Genomic DNA, 20,179 nt, shown 5'->3' with positions numbered 1-20,179 from the left:
GGTATTTCTGTAAACAATACAATTAAAGGAGATTAAATCTTCAAATTAAAATCATTTCCCAGTTCTGAACAAGAGAAATGAGAAAAGAACAACCTGGAGAGATACCGGGATATACCAAAACGCATGGATAAAAAAGAAGATCCTAAAAGTGTTCAGAGAAAAAAATTTCCTCGACAAGGGCAAGCAATGAGATTGGGAATGGATTGATCATTAGCAACACTAGATACCGGCAAATAGAAGAATTTATTCAGAATATTATTTTCTATTTAGAATTGCACGTTGAGACAAATAAATAAATTTGAAATAAACATGTTCACGGAAATGTAAGCAATCTAAAATTTACCCCCACATTCTTAGAAAATTAACTTAAAATATAATTGATAGAAAAGGTAGTATGAATGAGAAACTAAGAAAACTTAATACTATGATAGAGCACTATAAGAGAGGAAAAAGGGCAACTAGAAATGCATTGAGGTAGCATGCGGAGAAGGTATAAAGAAGCTGTAGTCTGTGAAGCTATGATGCAACCAGTACAAACTAGAACAGGAATTTTAGACTTCAAGATGAAAAGAATAGATTCTAAGGATAATCATTAGAATCAGAAAGAGCTACAACATATTAAATCTATAGTAAGAAAACTGTATTTATTCCCACAACAGGAAAAATAAAAACTAAAACAAAAAAAATAAGAGACAAGGTCCAAATATGCACCTTACTAAAATGTATCATAATTTTGATCAACTGATTAGAAAGATTATTTAAATATAATATTTTGTGCAGGTCAGGGGTTATAAACAATGGCGCTACAGAAAAGGAATCATAATAACCTACTACTTTGCCATTGATGCTGTTTATGCAGAAATAATAATGTAAGTGCTGTTTATTCCCTTTTAACTTTCTAAATCAACCTATACAGAGAACACAGATGTAATAATTATGGTTACAGTATGGAATGTACATAATATAAACTACGACAGTATAGAAGGATAGCCAACAGAATTTGGTAGGTAAAAGAGAAGAAGAAGAGGTGATGGGGAAGAATATGCGTGCTAATCTTCATATCACAAATGAGGGAATCAAAAAACATCATCTATAGATAATGAACAAAAAACACAAAGATGTTATTTAGTGTTACAATGATAAATAAAAGAAGAAAAAAAAAGCAATGAAAGGTGAGATTAGTTAAATCTTCATCTATCATAACAAGAATGTAAAGATAAGTTTACTGTATAAAATGTTGTTATAAGAATAACATTTAGAGCTATTTTTAAAAAACAACAGAAGAAAAAAATCACAAAGCAGTAACAGTGATCATCTCTGGCCTAGCCTACCTATGTGCAAATCAGATGAGTGCAAGGTCCTCTTTTGTAGTTCTTTTTTATAAACGAGAAGCACATAACATTGTTTTCATTAAAATATTATGTTTTAAGAGGGTTAAATTTGAACAGTACTACAATCTGAAAACTTTTAACATAATACAAGTATTGAATACTAAAATGTAATTAAGAAAAAATTAAAAAATAAAATGTGATAAAGTAATGGGGAGTCAAAGAGCATGAATTCAATTTGCCTTCGAACTCTGTACTCCATATTACTCTACTTTTTCAGATTTCATTTCCCAATAACCAATTTGTAGATTCCAGCCTCTGCTCTAAAATCCAAAAATGTTCCCCACTACCTACGTAATGAAGACAACAGGAAGAATAAAAGAATAAAAGTCAAAATCCTCCATACCTTAACCACAACTTACATAATCTATGTCTTTATAAAAAAAATACCACACTCAAAGAGTCTGTTTCATGAACATACTATGTCCATTCTTAACCACGTGCATGAAAGACTTCACTTAGAATGTCCTCCCTTCTTTCAGAAGTTTGCTCAAAAACTGCCCCTCCTTTGGAAGTCACTTCAAATCTCTACACCTACAATACTTGTTGATGCAACTATCTGAAACAGAAATTCTCAGCGACTGTGTAGCACTACTGATTTTACGCATAGCTGTTCTTATTACATATTGTCCAATGGCTAGGATCTAGTACAGAAGCTGCATTTAATAAAGGTATAATGATACTGATGATGAATAATACAGTTTCATAACCAGTCACTATATCATAAATACCCTAAAGCTAAGTTTACCACATTAGAATTTCTGAATTCTAGAGAGTCTACTACAACTCATTTAGTCAGATTTATGTCACTGGATAATGTCTCTTTTAAGGCAGATTTCTTTTACTCTAGTTATGGTGTTGAGGGGAAGAAAAAATGAAATTTTAAATCTGTACTATCACAAACATATGTTGTTTGTCAAAGGAATAATGTTCATGATTCAAAGGTTACAGTGACTACATCATCATGTGATATCTTGTTAGTAACGACAATTTCACAACAAATGTAGAATCCAGATCTTAGTCATCAGTGAAACTGATACTCAACATTTTCATATGTGCTGCAATAATAAAGACGTATACCTCACAGTCTCCACCTTTAAGAGGTTAGAGGAAAGAACAGATATGCACTCTAGTACATAAATAAAGTATATATATTTCAAAGAGGAATGCAGATTGTAGGTGCTATATAGCATACAGAGGAGGATGAGATCATAGTGAGCTGGAACAGTTCAACAAAGTATGAATGTAAAAAAAAAAAAAACTGGAAAATAATGGTGGTATGTCTGGAAGGACTACACTTAGAATAAGCAAGAAAGGCAGGGAGAAAAAAGCAAGGTAACAGACACAGTATAAACAAAGACTACCCTGCCTGGAATGCGTATTCTGTGTTCAAGTAATAGAATGTAAGTTTCAGGTTAGACAATAAAGACTGGAAGTGGTAGAAAGATAAATAGGACACTGCTTTTATTCTGTAAATAGTAAACAAGTGTTTCTGAAAGAAGACTATGCAAAATACTATTTCAGAATGCTGTATCTCACAACGTTACGTATGATACATTGGAGGAGAAGAAAATGAAGGTTTGGAAACCACTTTCAATGTTACTATAATGGCCTGGCTGGGAAAACATATGAGGCTATTAAAATATTATGTAAATGAAGATGTAAACTATTTCACATAAATTCTCCACTGCAACCTAGCAGGCCATAGCATCCAGCAACATTTTCTAGACAATATACTTAGGAATAGCTCTGGCTAGAATAAAGAATTCCACAGGAGCCAAAACAAATTACATTTTCTTTTTTTTTTTTTTTTTTTTTTGAGACAGAGTCTCACTCTGTCGCCCAGGCTGGAGTGCAGTGGCCGGATCTCAGCTCACTGCAAGCTCCACCCTCCCGGGTTCACGCCATTCTCCTGCCTCAGCCTCCCGAGTAGCTGGGACTACAGACGCCCGCCACCTCGCCCGGCTAGTTTTTTGTATTTTTAGTAGAGACAGGGTTTCACCGTGTTAGCCAGGATGGTCTCGATCTCCTGACGTCGTGATCCGCCCGTCTCGGCCTCCCAAAGTGCTGGGATTACAGGCTTGAGCCACCGCGCCCGGCCTACAAATTACATTTTCTTGACTCAAGTACAATGCTTACAGAAAATTTAACACTGACAAGGCAAATGGGGGCTTTTTTCTGCTGTGTGTAATTCAGTAGAAATAGATCACTAAACAGATCTGTATGTCATTTAAAATAAATAAATGAGCCCGAGGAACATGTATTTTAATATTAACGATATCTCTTCAGAGTACAAAAGATTCATTAGAAAAAAAAAATGTGCCCCAATAACAAAGACCCGGTGCTTACCCCATTCCCTTATGTGCCCTCCATATCCCAACTTCTTAACGTTTAATAGGGGACAGAGAAAACCTAACTAATGACAGATAAAGACATTCAGAGGATCCTTGCTATGTTTCTGTCAGCCTGGACTGATGAGCGAAATGAGACATTACGTGTGCTAACAATAAGCACACTTCTGACCTCACTACCATCTGAAATTGGAAGTTAAAAACCACAAATACTCCAAGCACTTAACTAAAATAACCACATTTCCAACACTATTATCTAAAAAATATTTTGTTGTAGTAGTTATAGTAATAGTAAAGGCCTAACTTCACAAATGTAGGGAATGCCGTAAATTCTAATATATACTTATGCAACCTGAAGAGGGCAGTCACGCTGCGTCAAAAGGATACAGGAAGGCTTAAGCAATAACTGCAGGGTACTGTTCTGTTAAATGTGTTATATTAAATCTTCTCCATATTTTATTATGGGGAAAAAAATCACTTAATCTAAATGCTACAATTTTTTATGTTATAATGCTTTTTAAAAGGTTATGTAAAACTAAAAAGAATTATCTCATCTACAGTTCTACATATTTAATATATTTCCCATGAAAAGAGCTGTTTTAAGAAGCATAGCTTCTCTTTTTAATGTTAATCAAACTTCTTATAGCAGATTCATATGAAAATACCATTGTATGTCTTTATAGTTATATATGTAAAATGAATTGCACTTATGCCATAATAAAACCCCAAATAAAAAAAATTCTACAGACAGTGATATACATAGATCTGGAGTGAGCGAACTCACCTATTACTTAAGGTTCTGGTACCCTGAGAAGAAAAATAAATTGGTAACACCCTGCACAAAGATTTCTAACACAGCTGCTCCTCTGGTTGTGCTATACATACCAGGGCCCAGCTGAATATACTGAAATATATTAAATAGACCCAAGGCCTCTGAAGAGCTGAGAAATCAACAGTTCACTACCATATTGTAACTGACTGAATAATTCACTAGACATAAGATAAAGAGGTTGTGCTTCTTAAAGCTGTTTCCTGTGCATCCATTTTCTTCATCAGACCTAAGTAGATCTTTCCCTGGAAAATAGTAACCTATGTGATCCAAATACATATTTTAAAGCAAAAGTGTATATGAACATAAAATACGTTGAAGTGTATACAATATGCATAGTTAGCACTCGGCTTCTGAAAGTCTAGGGAATTTTAGTTCTCCTTAAAAAAAAACTAACAGTAACATATAAAACCTTAAATGTGGTATGCCAAGAAGAATGTCATACAATAGTAAGGAAATCAATTAACACATTGTTCCTTTAATAAGTTTTCTTACTCTATTAGTCTGTTCTCATGCTGCTACTAAAGACATACCCAAGACAGGGTAATTTATAAAGAAAGAGGTTTAACTGACTCACAGTTCAGCATGGCTGGAGAGGCCTCAGTAAACATGATCATGGCAGAAGGCAAAGGGAAAGCCAGGCACCTTCTTCACATGGCGGCAGGAAGAAGGAGTGCCAAAGAAAGGGGGAAAAGCCCCTTATAAAGCCATCAGGTCATGTGAGAACTCACTATCACGAGAACAACATGGGGGTAACAGCCCCCAGGATTCAATTACCTTCCACTGTGTCCCTCCCACAACACATGGGGATTATGGGAACAATTCAAGGTGACATTTGTATGGGAACACAGCCAAACCATATCATTTATCTAGTATGTATGATCATAATATGTATTTAATATTTGTGCAACTAATGACAGAGAATTAACAAATGAATGAATAAATGGGCGAATTAATTCAATGTCTGGAAGAGGTAAGACATACAGGCCACTGCCTCAAGATACTTCAATCCATTATGGTAACACTTATAATCTTAAATAATAAATACAAAACAACAAAGTTATGTAAACCTTGTTTATGATAACATGCCCAGGAACTATCATGATACTGAAAAAATATCTGTTAAATAAATTCATATATATATATATATATATAGTAAAACCTGAGAAGTCAAAATGAGGAAAGCATTAACTCATACCTTAAATCCTGCAGGACTTCCCAGTAAGTCTATTCTTTAGCTTCATGTGGTAAAGAACAGAATATATGCTGACTTTAAAGACCTTTATTGTAATGAATCAAAAAGGCAGACATAAGATTACAGAAACTGTGTCACAAGAGATGGAGATTATGTCTTTTCTGGTCAACTGAAAGTACTGCCATCACAAGAAACATTCATGGAAGTTTAGTGTGTGCCAGGAATCCTTTCGTGTATTTATACATACTTATCTTCATTTTTTTTTAACTTTTCTTTCATCAAAATTATTTTTAATAGATTATTTTTAGAGGAGTTTTAGATTCTCAGCAAAACTGAACAAAAGGCATAGAGATTCACATACTTTTTAAAAATAATTGGACTACTATTACTTGGACGACTGATTAACCAGTTAACTGAGTATATGAATTATATATTATATAGAGAGAGATCTATCTTCTGATACTACAAAATTCCATTACAAGCAACTTTTCTACCCAGTGATATGGTTCCAGACATCTCTAATTTTATTAATGAACTGCCAGCCCACCATAGGAATGTCTTACGCTAAACACTGAAGGAATGCTCTTGGACTATTCTTTTCCCCTAGCTTCACTAAGGTATAACTGGTATAGGAAAAAACCCACACGATTAATGTATACAATGGGTACAATTTGGTGAGTGTAGACATAAGTATACACTCAAGTCAAGTTCATAAACATTTCCATCACTTCCAAAAATTTCCTTGTGTCTCTTTCTGTCTGGGTTTGATTTTTGTTAAGGCCTTTAGATACACATAAAAAAACCGTAACACTTTTCACATGACTTCCAAACAATGTAATACTACACTCATTATTATGATGTGGCCAAGTAGAAAGAACACAGATAACACATGAATTCTGAAAATCGGGACTTGTGGACTGGCTTTCCACTTTATAATGTATAAACTTGAGAAAGTCACAAATACTTTGTTTATTTCCCCCTTTTAGCATGACAATACTAGTAATCTCTCTCAAGAGTTCTCATGAGGTTAAAAACATGAGGCATAACAAAGACTCTAGTAAATGGCAAATGGGTATGCAAACCTTGGGGTGTTCAGCATCTAGCTTAAAATTCATTGACTATTTGCATTCGCAGACCTTACTTCTAGTTTCTTCCCCTCTCACTCTCTGCACCAGACCCAAATTTTGTTTAATTTCCTTTCATAAACCAGACTTACTCTTGATACAGGATTTCTGTGAAATTCCTTCCTTCTTGGCTCAATGCAACCTCCACCTCCTGGGTTCAAGCGATTCTCGTGCCTCAGCCTCTCGAGTAGCTGGGACTACAGGTGCATGCCACCACACCCAGCTAATTTTCTGTATTTTTAGTAGAGACAGGAGTTTCACCATGTTGGCCAGGATGGTCTCAATCTCTTGACCTTATGATCCACCCACCTCGGCCTCCCAAAGTGCTGGGATTACAGGTGTGAGCCACTGCGCCCAGCCTCAACCCAACTTTTCTATAGCTACAGAGCACACATGGCACACTCTGTACACATAGCAAAGAGTTATGTCTAGTAAACGGGAGCAGATAAACATGCCTTATGAATTCCTCGTCTTTCTGTATAACTTAACACTTCAATTATCACTCCCTTAACTAAACTTTTTGAACACACAAATTAACAGGAAAAACCAGGATCCTCTCATAAATCTCTGTGCTTTCCCTTCATGACATTTACGAATTAGACTCTGAGATAATGAGAGCAGCAGCTAGGTCAGTTTGTTTGCCATCATCTCCCCTAGGATCCAGGAGAGTATTTATACATAGTGACTATTCAATAAAAATGGTTCAAAAATATATGCCAGCATTGATATAATATTATCATACTAGTATCCAGTTCCACAGTAAAAACCCACAAGTTTATAAAATAAGGTTTCTTTTTATTTCTAGTTCTACTCAAGATTCTTAAGGGATGGGGGAGGCTTATTCTACAGATCTGAAAAAGTAAATAAAAACTAAAATGAGTATTAAATATATAACTTCTTGCCAAGACCAGGAGAAAACATTTCAGAATTATTAAATGGTTCTGCGTTGGGGGTCCCCAATACCATCACCAGGTTTGGTGATTCACTAAGGGGACTCAGAGGAATCAGCACATGGTCACATTCATGGTTGAGATTTGTTACAGTGAAAGGACACAAAGCAAAATCAGCAGAGGGAAAAGGCACATGGTATAGTCTGAAGTGAACTAGGTAAATTTCCAACAGTGACTCCCTGTCAGGTCACACAGGATCAATTCTATTGTGGCACATGTAAAGTGTTGTCTACCAGAGAGCTTCATTACAGATTCAATGCCCAAGAAGGTTGGTCATATGGATGCCCTCTGTAGAGCAGATGGCAAAATTCCAGAGCCACACAAAAAAAGCAGGTGTTCAGCATTAACCACATTGTTTGTAAACAGTTCAGGGACAGTGAACCACCCTTCTCAGCTAAGGAGTGGTAGAAAATGTCCCAAAATCCATGTTCCCATGACAGGCAAGGGCCAAATTTGGGAGCTCCGCTCCCCTTTCTAAGGATAACAATCTCAGGCCTGCTATGTTAACTCTCTTCTGCATGGGCTCATGATAATCACTATCTTCTGATAAATAAAAAGAATCGTATTTTGTTCATTGTATTACGGTGACAAAGACAACAACCTATCACAAGAAAGGGGCATATCTGAAGTGGTTTTACTTGTATTGACTGGATTGTACTAAGTCATCCTCATGAGTCCAAAAAAAACCCAAAATGATTCTTATGCATCTAAGAGAAATTATTTGAGGACTAAGGTCTGAGACCATGAAAACTAGTAAATCTCATTTAATATGTTAATGACTAATATAAACTGAAATCATGGAAACCAAGGACAAATGCTTAAAAATAATACAAAGATTAATTGCAATTTATGACTTTATTATATATAATTGTTGCAGCTCTAGATATAAAAATGCAGAAAGTTTTATCTTTAATTTAAATGGTTAAGTGCAGCTATCAAGATTATACTTTTAAGTCATTTTTTCATTTATTTCAGTTATAACCTATATAAATAAAGCATTTTTAGAGAAATAAAGCACTGTTTTATATATTTACTCCTGTATCTGTATATCAAGAAACTTTTCAATGAGTTTTTCATCAATATCAAAAAATTCTCATTCATTTCATTCAATAACATCCCACTAAGCACATAGAAAGTCCAAAGCCCTGAATATCACGTGATCTAGCATCAACACATGATCATCAATGAAGCCCTGAACATCACGTGATCTTGTATCTACACATGATCATCATCATCACTGTAATGCTAGTATTTGTCCTTAGCCGGGCACCGTGGCTCACACCCGTAATCCCAGTACTTTGGGATGCAGAGATGGGTGGATCACTTGAGGTCGGGAGGTCGAGACCAGCCTGGCCAACATGGTGAAACCCTGTCTCTACTAAAAATACAAAAATTAGCCAGGTGTGGTAGCACATGTCTGTAATCCCAGCTACTCAGGAGACTGAGGCAGGGGAATCACTTGAAACCAGGTGGCGGAGAGGTTGCAGTGAGCTGAGATCACGCCACTGCACTCCAGCATGGGCAACAGAGTGAGACTCTTGTCTCCAAATTTCCAACAGTGACTCCCTGTCAGGTCACAAAAAAAGAAAACAAATAGTTTGTCCTCAAAGAACTTTCTTTTTTATGGTCAGATTCCAATTTCTCCTACTAAGATTAAAACTGTATGTGAAAATTACTGAGTTCCTGTAGGATAATGATAACAAAGAACTCCAAAAACCACGTAGTTCTCCAAAAAGCATAATCAAAACTACTAATGCCAATACAGTAACTGGGATAAAAAGAATCCTACAGAATATAAATGTAAACGGAAGTGAGGAAATGAACACCTGTAACTTCAGTAATCCATGCAAGAATAGGAAGGTGGAGACTATATGGGGAAAAACGGGTAAGAGGGATCCTAGCAGAGGCGAAATATGGGGGGTTGGGTGGGGTGGGAATCACCCCAAGAAAGAGAGAATCTCATCTGAATTGGAAAACACTGAGAACAGGTCTATATGGTGGGGAAGAACAGTGGCTACTGCGGAACATAAAGGGGCTTGGAAGTATACAGAAACAAACGTGGCAGTCTTAAGAATGCACTGCTTTGTGGGGAGTGGGGGACAACTTAGAAGAAGCTGACATGCATTAGTAGCTTGGCAATACAGTGAAACAGAGAAGTCATGGAAATTAAGGGACCGATGGAAACATACATCATCTCAGAATCAGAATACGCCACTGCAAGGAGGAGGAGAGAGGAAGAAAAAGAGAAGGGAGGAAGAAGTGAGCAGGGGAGAAAAATAAGCCTGCTGAACTCAACCTATTTCACGTTATGAGGAGAAGGCATATTTGAATTAAGAAATCAGTAGGCCACCCAAAAGTCTAGCCATCACCACCCACATGTAAACTATGGTTTCTAGTCTGGTATAAGAAAGAAAAAAAAATTTTTTAAGAAGCAGCAAATGATCAATAGCATCTACACAAGGCTACTACAAAAAGAAATCAGAAAGAATCAAAATTCTTCAACTCATAAAAAATTTCCCTGAAAACAAAATTATGAAGAGAAAACTGAAACAAAATACTCCAAACTAAAGTAAATATCATTAAACAAGCAGTTGAAGACAGAAAATCTCAAATCAGAAATTAAACAACTAGAAATAGAAGGAAATAAAAAAACAGAAAGATGTTACATCACAGTTAGTAAGACTCAGGAAACCAGTATGTTTCAAAAAAGCAAAACAGAATCCATGTAGAAATGATGTCTGCATTACAAAGTCTTCAAAGAAAAATAGAGTTGACTGAAAATAAATAAAGGACATTAAGAATAGGATTAAAAGCAGGTAAGAGAACAAAAACAAAATAAAAGTTTAAGAGGGAATGAGGCAGATTTTAAAAGATTAAACATGGAGAATTAGAGTCCCTGAGGTAGAAAAAACAATGAAAGAGAACTGGTATTTTAAACTACGATACAATAACATTTCTAAAAATAAAGTCCCTATATACATATTGAAGAGTTATTTGCGTTCCTGAAAAAGGCAACCCAGAATAGTCAAATGTAAGACGTAGTATAGCAAAATTATCAGCCTTCAGTGAAAAAATTTAAAATATACTTTGGCCGGCAAGGCAAAAAAACAAATCACATTCAAAGTAAGAAAACTGGATTGGCATCAATATCTCAACAGCACCAAATAAAATTTCTTGGGACTATGTGAACAGACTACAAACACTCAATTTCTCAAGCAGTGAAAGAAAAACTGTTATCTCTTCAGATTTGACCCCCAAAAAGAAGGCCCAACACCTTACTGAACTCTTTAGGTACTGAAATAAGTTAATCTCCCACTGGAGCATTCTTCTTCATCATTTATATAGACCAGCCCACAAATCAGTGTCCTCTGAAAATGAAACAATCCAACAGGCTACACTGCAAATGTCCAATAAACCACACCCTGTATCTTTGGGGACAGACAAACCTAATGACTGCTTCAAACTACAGTCTCCATGACTGATAACTGTGCTGACTAATGCCTATGGCAACATGAGTTGTCTTCCACGTACCGACCCCAATTTGATTTCTGGACAGCACCAGCCTGACATGACCACCAAGTACAAATAAATGCCTAATATCTCTATTTTGGGGTTGGTCTACTGGGATCTGATGACTAAAGTATGAAGCGTCCACCAGTCTTTGCTTGTGGAAATGGTATATTTCAGAGTGCAGCTGACCTGACCATCCTTTTTTTTTTTTTTTTTTTTTTTTTGAGACAGAGTTTCGCTCTGTCGCCCAGGCTGGAGTGCAGTGGCACGATCTCGGCTCACTGTAAGCTCCGCCTCCCGGGTTCACGCTATTCTCCCACCTCAGCCTCCCGAGTTGCTGGGACTACAGGCGCCCGCCACCATGCCCGGCTAATTTTTTGTATTTTTAGTAGAGACGGGGTTTCACTGTGTTAGCCAGATGGTCTTGATCTCCTGACCTCGTGATCTGCCCGCATCGGCCTCCCAAAGTGCAACCATCAGTTTTACATTAAAAAACAGCAGCCATCTCTTGTGGGAAACTTTATCCCTAACTCTGCCACCCAACTCAAAGTCAATGGCCCAGTGGAGCCCTCAGTTCACAGAGGTTCCCTAAATGCCTGGGCCTGGGTTACTGATGATTCTGCTAAGTTGAAATCTGATGCTGTTTGATGGGCTGCTGTGGCTATTTCCCTCAGAAACAGCTATGTAACACCAACAGCAGGTGTGGTTGTTCTGCTCAGTGGCAGAACTCAAGGCAGTCAAGTCCTCACAGTCCTGACCAAGACCCACTTTGACAAATCTTCCTACATTTGCACTGACGATTGCCACTGGCCTAACGATATGGTCTGCCGCTTGGAAGACTACAGACTAAGAGATAAAGATACCTCTCTTTGAAACATCAATCTTCTGGACAACAAATCACACAGGCCGAGCTGTCACCAACAGGTCACTTAACGAAGATGCCCACAGTGAGGACCCGTAATCTGATAAGCCATAGGGAATCAAGCTGCTGATTAAACTTACACTTACCAGATCACCACCAGCGCTACCTGGCTCCATTAGTGGAACTTTATGCAGAAGCTGCAATGAATACCAGACTTGAGACTCTTATCAAACAATGGCCTGTTTACCTTGCAGGGCAGGAGCCATGCTAGTGAAGGCATCATACCCAACTGTTCTTAGCAAACTGACTTTAATGAGCCTTTGTCCTTTTCTTGGGGCTACCACTGGCACCTTGCTACTATTAAGACTCTCACTGTGAGAGTAGTGTGTTGGAGTACATTGTGCTAGTTAACTCTAGTCATTCCATTATGAATTTTTAAATTAAAATATGTCACACTTCTGGCTTTCTAGACTATTTTACAGTCTAATAATACCGTGCCTTTTGCCACAAAAGTCACCAAAACATAAGCCAACAGGTAAAGTATTCAGCAGTCATTCCACATGCCCTAACATCTGCTAGCATCCAGCATTGCGACATGCATTTGAGCCACCTCAAAAATTACCATGAAAACATGTGTGACTCGACTTCCTCTCCTCTTTTTGTCCACACACCTTAACAAGGCAGTTTGGTGACTCAACACATCTATCCCAAGAAAGAGGTCATCTCTTCTTGGCTGCTTCCTAAGAAATAATCAATACAAGAGACACGGGCATTATTCAGATCTATTTTGGAAATTCAAGATTCTGTCCTGACCATTCCCGGGATAATGCTTCCTTTCCCCACTTGACAGCTACCTTGAGGAAACTCAATCAGTATATCCCCTGGGTGGCAGCCTAGCTTTGAAAAAAAAAAAAAAGACTTAGGAAATTCAAATTTAATCTGGGTTCAGTCACTGGGTTCTCTTCTTTTACTGACATGGTCTTAGTAAATAAGGATAATGACCACTTGGCTGAGTGTATTACACACTAAGCCCTCCTGCAGTGGCCTACGGAGGCCAAAGTGAAGGATGTAATCAGTCTCTATAAATTTCACTGAAAGGCCCTTGTATCTTTCATACTAAAACTCTCCAGATGAACATCTAATAATGTCCGTGTGAGCAGGGGATAACTGGAGAAAAGATGAAGTTACAGATACTCAGATGGAGACCCTGATTTTATGAGGGCAAGCAAAAATTCTAGTATGTGAAGATGAAAATTCAGATCCTAGGAGGTAAAGGAGAGGGAGGGATAGTAAAATCTTCTGTCCTTGAGATCCACCTTTGAAGACTTCCTCACATGAAAAAACATACTGGTGCAGCTCTCTGAAACCATCAACTGCTGGATCTGCCATCTTCCACCAGTGGGGTCTGAACTAACTTTGTCATTTTTCTTAATCTTAAGAAGGAATTTATGGAAGTGTTAATGGAAGACCCCGGCTTCCACGCAAAATATCAATTACCCTTTCTCTCATGTTCCTCTCAGCCGCACTCCCATGGCGATAGCTCAGTCTTTCTTAGGAGGGAATAACGGATGGCCTGTTAGTGCCATAGCAATAAGACAGGTTGGACTAACTACTCCCTGCCAGTCTGTCTAGGATTGTGGACACAATGTCTTCATCAAACTGAGCTGGAGCAACCAAAGTCTACTAGCCAGCCAAGAGGCTACATTGAAGGCACTGCCAACCTGCGTTTCTTATGATGAAGCTCCCGTTTGTGAGACCTCAATGATTGTAAGCAAAACTTCACAAGGGCACTACATACACTCCCAGGGCTGGACTTCTCATGCAAAAGTTTAATACTATCTTGTCTTTGCTCCAATACCACACTAGGTATGATGAACTATACCTAGGAACGGGTTATAAGAGACCTTCAAGTGTTTATGGAAGCATATAGCCCTCAGATCACTGTAGAGATCTCTCTAAAATGAGGCTGGCCTTCAGATACCTGGGGGAGCTGTCCCAGAGGGATAACTGACTTGTGTTTATGCATCCCCTGTGGGATGTTTTGTCTATGGTGAAAATCATCCAACAGGTAAAAGGTGGTGTATTAGTTTCGCAGGGTGGCCATAACAAAGTATCACAAACCGAATGGCTAAAACAAAACAAAACCCATAGTTCTGGAGGCTAGAAGTCTAAAATCAAGGTATCAGTAGGGCCATGCTCCCTCTTAAAACTGAAGGGGAGAATCTTTCCTTGCCTCTTCCTAGCTTCTGGTGGTGGCTGTCAATACTTGACATTCCCTGGCTTCCAGCTAAATTATTCCATTTCCCCACCTCTGCCATCACAAAGCATTCTCCCTGTGTGTCTATAACAATGTAATAAAATAGAATTTAGTAAAAAAAAAAAAAAAAAAAGCGCTCTTTCACTGATATAGCATCAGTCATATTGGATTAAAGGCCTGCCCTGCCTGAGTATCACCTCATCTTAACTAATTACATCTACAACTACCCTATTTTCAAATGAGGCCACATTCTGGGATACTTGGGGGTTAAGACTTCAGCATATCTTTTTAGAAAGAAACAATTCCATCTATAACAGGTGGTAAGAAATTTATCACTAAGTTTCACTGAAGTCATCAATAATACCACTTCAGCCTCAACTCACTTAAGCATTCACATCAGCTTCAACTCACTGAGTTGTTATGGATGAGAGAACTACCCTAGATGACTTCTTTATGGACCAAGACAGATTCTGCTACACCTGTATTAATGTCTCAGGCCAAGGAGATAAAAGTATGGAATGAGGGAAAGAGAGAAGAAAACATGTAATGTCCTGCTACAGTAATACGTATCTAATTGAAGTCGTAATTTTAAAATACATATCTACATCTACATACACAAGCACATCCCCACAGAACCGTATCTCTTAGCTTTGTCCACTAAAAAGGCCTCAAAGCAATGACACTACCTCAGCAGTAAAGTGTACATGTAGCTAAGCTTTTGCTTTCTAAATATCATTTTCTACTAAGAGGAACCAGGGCTCCTTGAAAACACTGCTGATTACATTTCCACGGCAGATAACATACAAAGTAAGCTTAGAATATCTTGTGCTAGAAAGCAGACTAAAGGAGATATGCCATGATATAGGAGTTGGTTCCCACTGGTCAAATTTAGGACAATTTGAACCTGAAGAATAATCCTAGTAATGGATTAGGGAATGAAAGGAATCTTTTGGTTGGAATACTCAAAACAAAAGGTAAGTGAGGTTGGCAAAGCTTGCCTTTACAGAAGAATGACAACTAATTAATGTAGAAGAAATGACAGAATTTGAAAATCTCCATTTCACGATCACTAATGTAATATCAAGTTCAGGCAAAGATTATCAACGAATGCTACAAGTGCTGGGTAAAACATTACTTCTGAGAAACAGGATATTCACATGATCACCCTGAATCCTTCCTCCCAAGCCACTTATCTCCCCAAATACTTAATACAAGTGAAAACAATATCCTTGTACAGTGGAGAGATCTGACAACCATCACCCTAATCAAGTGATCAATCTCAGCACTGGTATATGAACAAGCTAATATTATGGGCCTCCTGATAATATACCATAAAAGGTATTCCAACTAACCACTATAGTACTCTTCCCTTGAATATAATCATGAAGAAACAATCAGACAAATCCAGAGCAAGGGACACCATAAAAGGCAAGGAGCTTGGATTCCTCAGGGAAAAAAAGAAAAGTCAACATCATTAAAACTCAGACTTTTTTTTTAAGTGTGGAAATGTTATAGATTAAAAGAAAGAGGTGCAACAATCAAATGTAACAGATGAACCTCGAATGGATATCACATGGCATGGGGGTAGGGGAAGGAAATAAAAGACATTTTGGAGACAAATGTAAAATTTAAACTATGTAGTAAGATTTTATCATTGAACTAATACTAATTTACTTAAAAGTTATAATGGTGTTCTAATTATAGAAGAATAGCTTTAGTCGGGCGCGGTGGCTCATGCCTGTAATCCTAGCACTTTGGGAGGCTAAGGCAGGCAGATCACGAGGTCAGGAGTTCAAGACCAGCTGGCCAACATGGTGAAACCCCATCTCTACTAAAAATACAAAAAAAAATTAGTGGGGCATGGTGGCAGGTGCCTGTACTCCCAGCTACTTGGGAGGTTGAGGCAGAAGAATCACCTGAACCAGGGAGGCGGAGGTTGCAGTGAGCCATGATCGCGCCACTGCACTCCAGCCTGGGTGACACAGCAAGACTGGGTCTTTAAAAAAAAAAAAAACACACACACACACACACAACAGTCTTAAACTCAAGAGATGTATTACTGAAGTATTTAGGGACAATATTCCATGATGTATGTAACTCATAGGTAGTTTTTTGGTAATATTTGACTTATTTTTTTTTACCTATACTTAGAGCAAAATGCAAAGTGGCAAAACATTAATAATTAGTGAATCTTTGTAAAGGGTAGCACAGGTGTCCACTGTACTAGTTTCAATTTTCTGTAAGCTTGAAATTAAAAAGATGAAGAGACTACAGCTGGACTTTAAATGGAAAAAATATAGAACATAGAAAAGAATTCAAGGAATGCTACAATGTCACATATATAATGAATGTTTGTTGTAAACAGTAAAAAAATGTTGGGATTATCCTGTCTGAAGAAGAGACACCTAAAAAGAAAGTTAACACAGTGAAGTTATATCATATGCCTTCAATATAAAATATAAGAAAATTAAACTACATAGCTCAGCAATAACTTGAGGGCATCATTTATACCAAACTGGTCATGATTCACTCAAGAATGAAACATGTCTCATGTTAGCCAAACCAGAAAAAGAACATGTGAATGGCATGACAGTTCCCCAGTCTTGACAAAGAGGTGAAATACCTTGTTCACATAGTCAAGTAAATAAAGGAAACTTAAAAATGAAGGACCATGAAGAAATATTATCAAAGGTAAGAGGAAATTATAAGGGTTGTAGTACCAAACCCAAATAAAGTAATATACTTACAAGTGCTTTAAGTGATATACAAGGGTAATTTTATCTATACCCAAGTTTCACCTTATCTGTTAATTTCACACTCTAAACCCATGAGAGGTGTGACCTCTCTGTAATGAAACAAAAGGGTGATACGCTCTTTTCCACATGATTTTAGCCAGCTGTATTCAATTCACCAGTCCCCATCATGAGACACACCCCTGAATCAAAGCTTTTCATGATCATACAAGTTTAGGATATGCTGGCAGAGGGATCACTGCCCTAAAACACTAATAATCTTGGTTAGGAACACAAAAACAAGATACAATTACAGTTTACAGAATAGGGACAATAATGAACATGTGCACTTAAGAAAAGCATTAAATTCTAACAGCTCTGGAGTCACAAATCCCAACCCTGAACAGCTATTAGCTGTGTCACTTTAGAAAAATTATAACCTCTCAGCTTTAACATTCTCATCTATAAGACGAGTTTTGTTCATATCTAACTCTCACAATGAGAATCACGTAAGATTGTGTATATATATCTATATATATACTGTATATATAAATGACTTAACACAGTGTCCCCAATAGTTCACACAAAATAAACAATAATTTTATTTTGTTGGGGCAGAATGGATGTTGGTTAATACATCACTATCATAAGTTATTCATCATTCTTCTCAAAATATTTTGTAATTTACCAATTTTTCATTTAACTGGAGTCCAGTTATATATTAATCTTCAACACATCACCAAAACTTCTGTTATACAAGCAACTTGCTTGATTCTACATAAGTTTTTTTATTTCCCTTCCACTGAATTTTCTTCTTAAGCCTCCTGATCCATAGTAATATCCTTCGATGAGGATATTTCGTTCTCAGAATTTGTAATAAACCCTGGAAGAGATGAGCAATTTTGTAGAAGAATACATCTAAAAGAGTTAGCAATTATGAAGAATATTCCCTACAGTATAATTTGATTTTTAAAAAAGTTTGGAGTTAACACTTAAGGGAGGTGAGAATTATATCGAGTAGTCTTAATTAACAACTTTATTTGGCCGAGGAGTTTGATGTTAGCACTGAGGGAGGTGAGAATTGAATTCCAAAATTTGTGAATAAACTGACTGTGTGAAGGAAGAGCAGAATTATCTGCTAAAAGGGCTTACAAGGAAGCCAACAGCTCATTCACCAGCCTTTAAGCAAGGAAAATCAACTGAAGAATCTAAATGCAAGCTAACTCTAGAAGAAAATTGCACTTTTTTTTTTAAAGAAAAGAAAAAAGCAAGGAAGTCTGACAAAGGAAAGTCCTATGATTTTTAAATTGTAACTATGAACTCTTCAAAGATCCTATACAATTATAAAGAATACGGCAGTGTTACAGAAGTGGTCCAAACGTACATGACACAGAAGGACTCAGGAGGAGTAATTCAGGTGAGAACAAAAAAAAAAAAAAGATGGCCGCAAATGACAGGGTGCCTTTCTCAGTGCATCTACAACTCCCTCTGAGGCTTCATTTATTACTCAGAAATATAATTTGAATAGTTTTTCTTGAAAAATATTTGTGGAAACTCCTCTTTGCCTTTTCATCTTAGTTGTCACCCTGAGATCTCTTTGGTCCACTCTGCCCACTATCATATGGATTACAGAGCTCTCCTGGCTCAGTAACAACAGATCTCAAGACCACTTCTCTACCACAGTTACTTAACAGATGCCCCTTGGAAATTCATACCATTCTACAATACAACCCAGATGTCCTTTAACAAATGAATTGTTAAATAAACTGCAGTACATCCATATAATGGAATATTATTCAGTAATTTGAAAAATTAATTACTGAGAAATATAACAACTTGGACTTTTTTTTAGGGAATTACGGCAAATTTTTAAAAGCCAAACCCAAAAGGTCACATACTATATAATTCCATTTACATAAGATTCTTGAAATGACAAAATTATAGAAATGGAGAACAGATTAGTGACTGCCAGAGGTCAGAGGTCAAATTCGACAGGTAAGAAGTACAATGGAGGGTGGGTGTGACTTTAAATGGCAAGAAGTATTCCTGCAGTAATAGAGCTGTTCCGCATTTGTCTGTATCAATGCCAATACCCTACTTGAGAATTTGTACTATAGTTTTATAACAGGTTACCACTGGAGGAAACTGGGTAAAAGATGTGTACCTACAATTATCTCAAAATAAAAATTTCCATTTAAAAAAGTGTTTATTGCATACTTTTGGACAAGTATTTATACTTTACTTATGCTATACTTATGCTAGGTAAAAGTGAGTGCTATTAAAAATTAAAAATTGATTATATTTAAGGGGGCTACTTCATTAAGCATAGCTATAACTGAATGACCTACAAGGTAACCTGCAGGATATAAACATGATAAAGCAGTTTTATGACTATATGTGCAACTGGTCAATGAATATTTTACATGCCCACAATAAAAGAATATTAGCCTATCCATATCATTTTCTAAAATACACTGATTTTTCAGCTCATTTTTAAATGCACATAGTTATATTTGACTATTAAACAACTATTTTATTATCTTACATATATTTATCTTCAAATGAACATTAAAAATACATATGTAAACCATGGATAATAGTTTTTAATATTTTTTAAATACATAAATTACCTGCACACAGAACACTGCCGCTGAGGCTGAAGAGCAGTGAACATAACAATCATGGAATAGTTTCGAGGTGGTGCCTTTATAAATTTTCGGAATTTATCACCATTCATTCGGAAGATTGAGCGTCTGGAACTCCATTCCATCAGCTGCTCTACTTTTTCAGCTAAAAGATTCTGCAATTAAACACAGAAATTTACATTTAAAAGAGTTAAAGTCCTTTTGTTTGAATTTCATATAAATGCATAAAATGTTTTTTCTTTTTCCTAATGATATCCAAGTTTATAGAAAAGTAAGACCATATTTCTGCTCCCAGAAAGACAGAAAAGACACATATTTTTCTAACGTTGGGTTTTC

At 36.8% G+C, this 20,179-nt stretch overlaps 1 protein-coding gene across 5 annotated transcripts in view; it reads right to left on the bottom strand.

The window, feature by feature from the left end:
* TUSC3 (tumor suppressor candidate 3) overlaps positions 1 to 20,179 on the bottom strand; it is a 207,297-nt gene that overhangs the window by 115,158 nt on the left and 71,960 nt on the right. For all 5 annotated transcript variants that reach the window (XR_001905363.1, XM_003902455.3, XM_017961787.2 and 2 more), the window contains exon 2: positions 19,829 to 19,998. Coding sequence is in view for 4 of the 5 variants with exons in the window: in XM_003902455.3 (XP_003902504.1) it covers positions 19,829 to 19,998 (170 nt within the window). In the remaining variant the exon portion in view is untranslated. The remainder of the gene's footprint in view (positions 1 to 19,828; positions 19,999 to 20,179) is intronic.

The sequence above is a fragment of the Papio anubis genome, chromosome 8, assembly GCF_008728515.1.
Source record: "Papio anubis isolate 15944 chromosome 8, Panubis1.0, whole genome shotgun sequence".
NCBI classification, from domain to species: Eukaryota; Metazoa; Chordata; class Mammalia; order Primates; family Cercopithecidae; genus Papio; species Papio anubis.
This window is presented reverse-complemented; position numbering and strand designations above follow the sequence as displayed.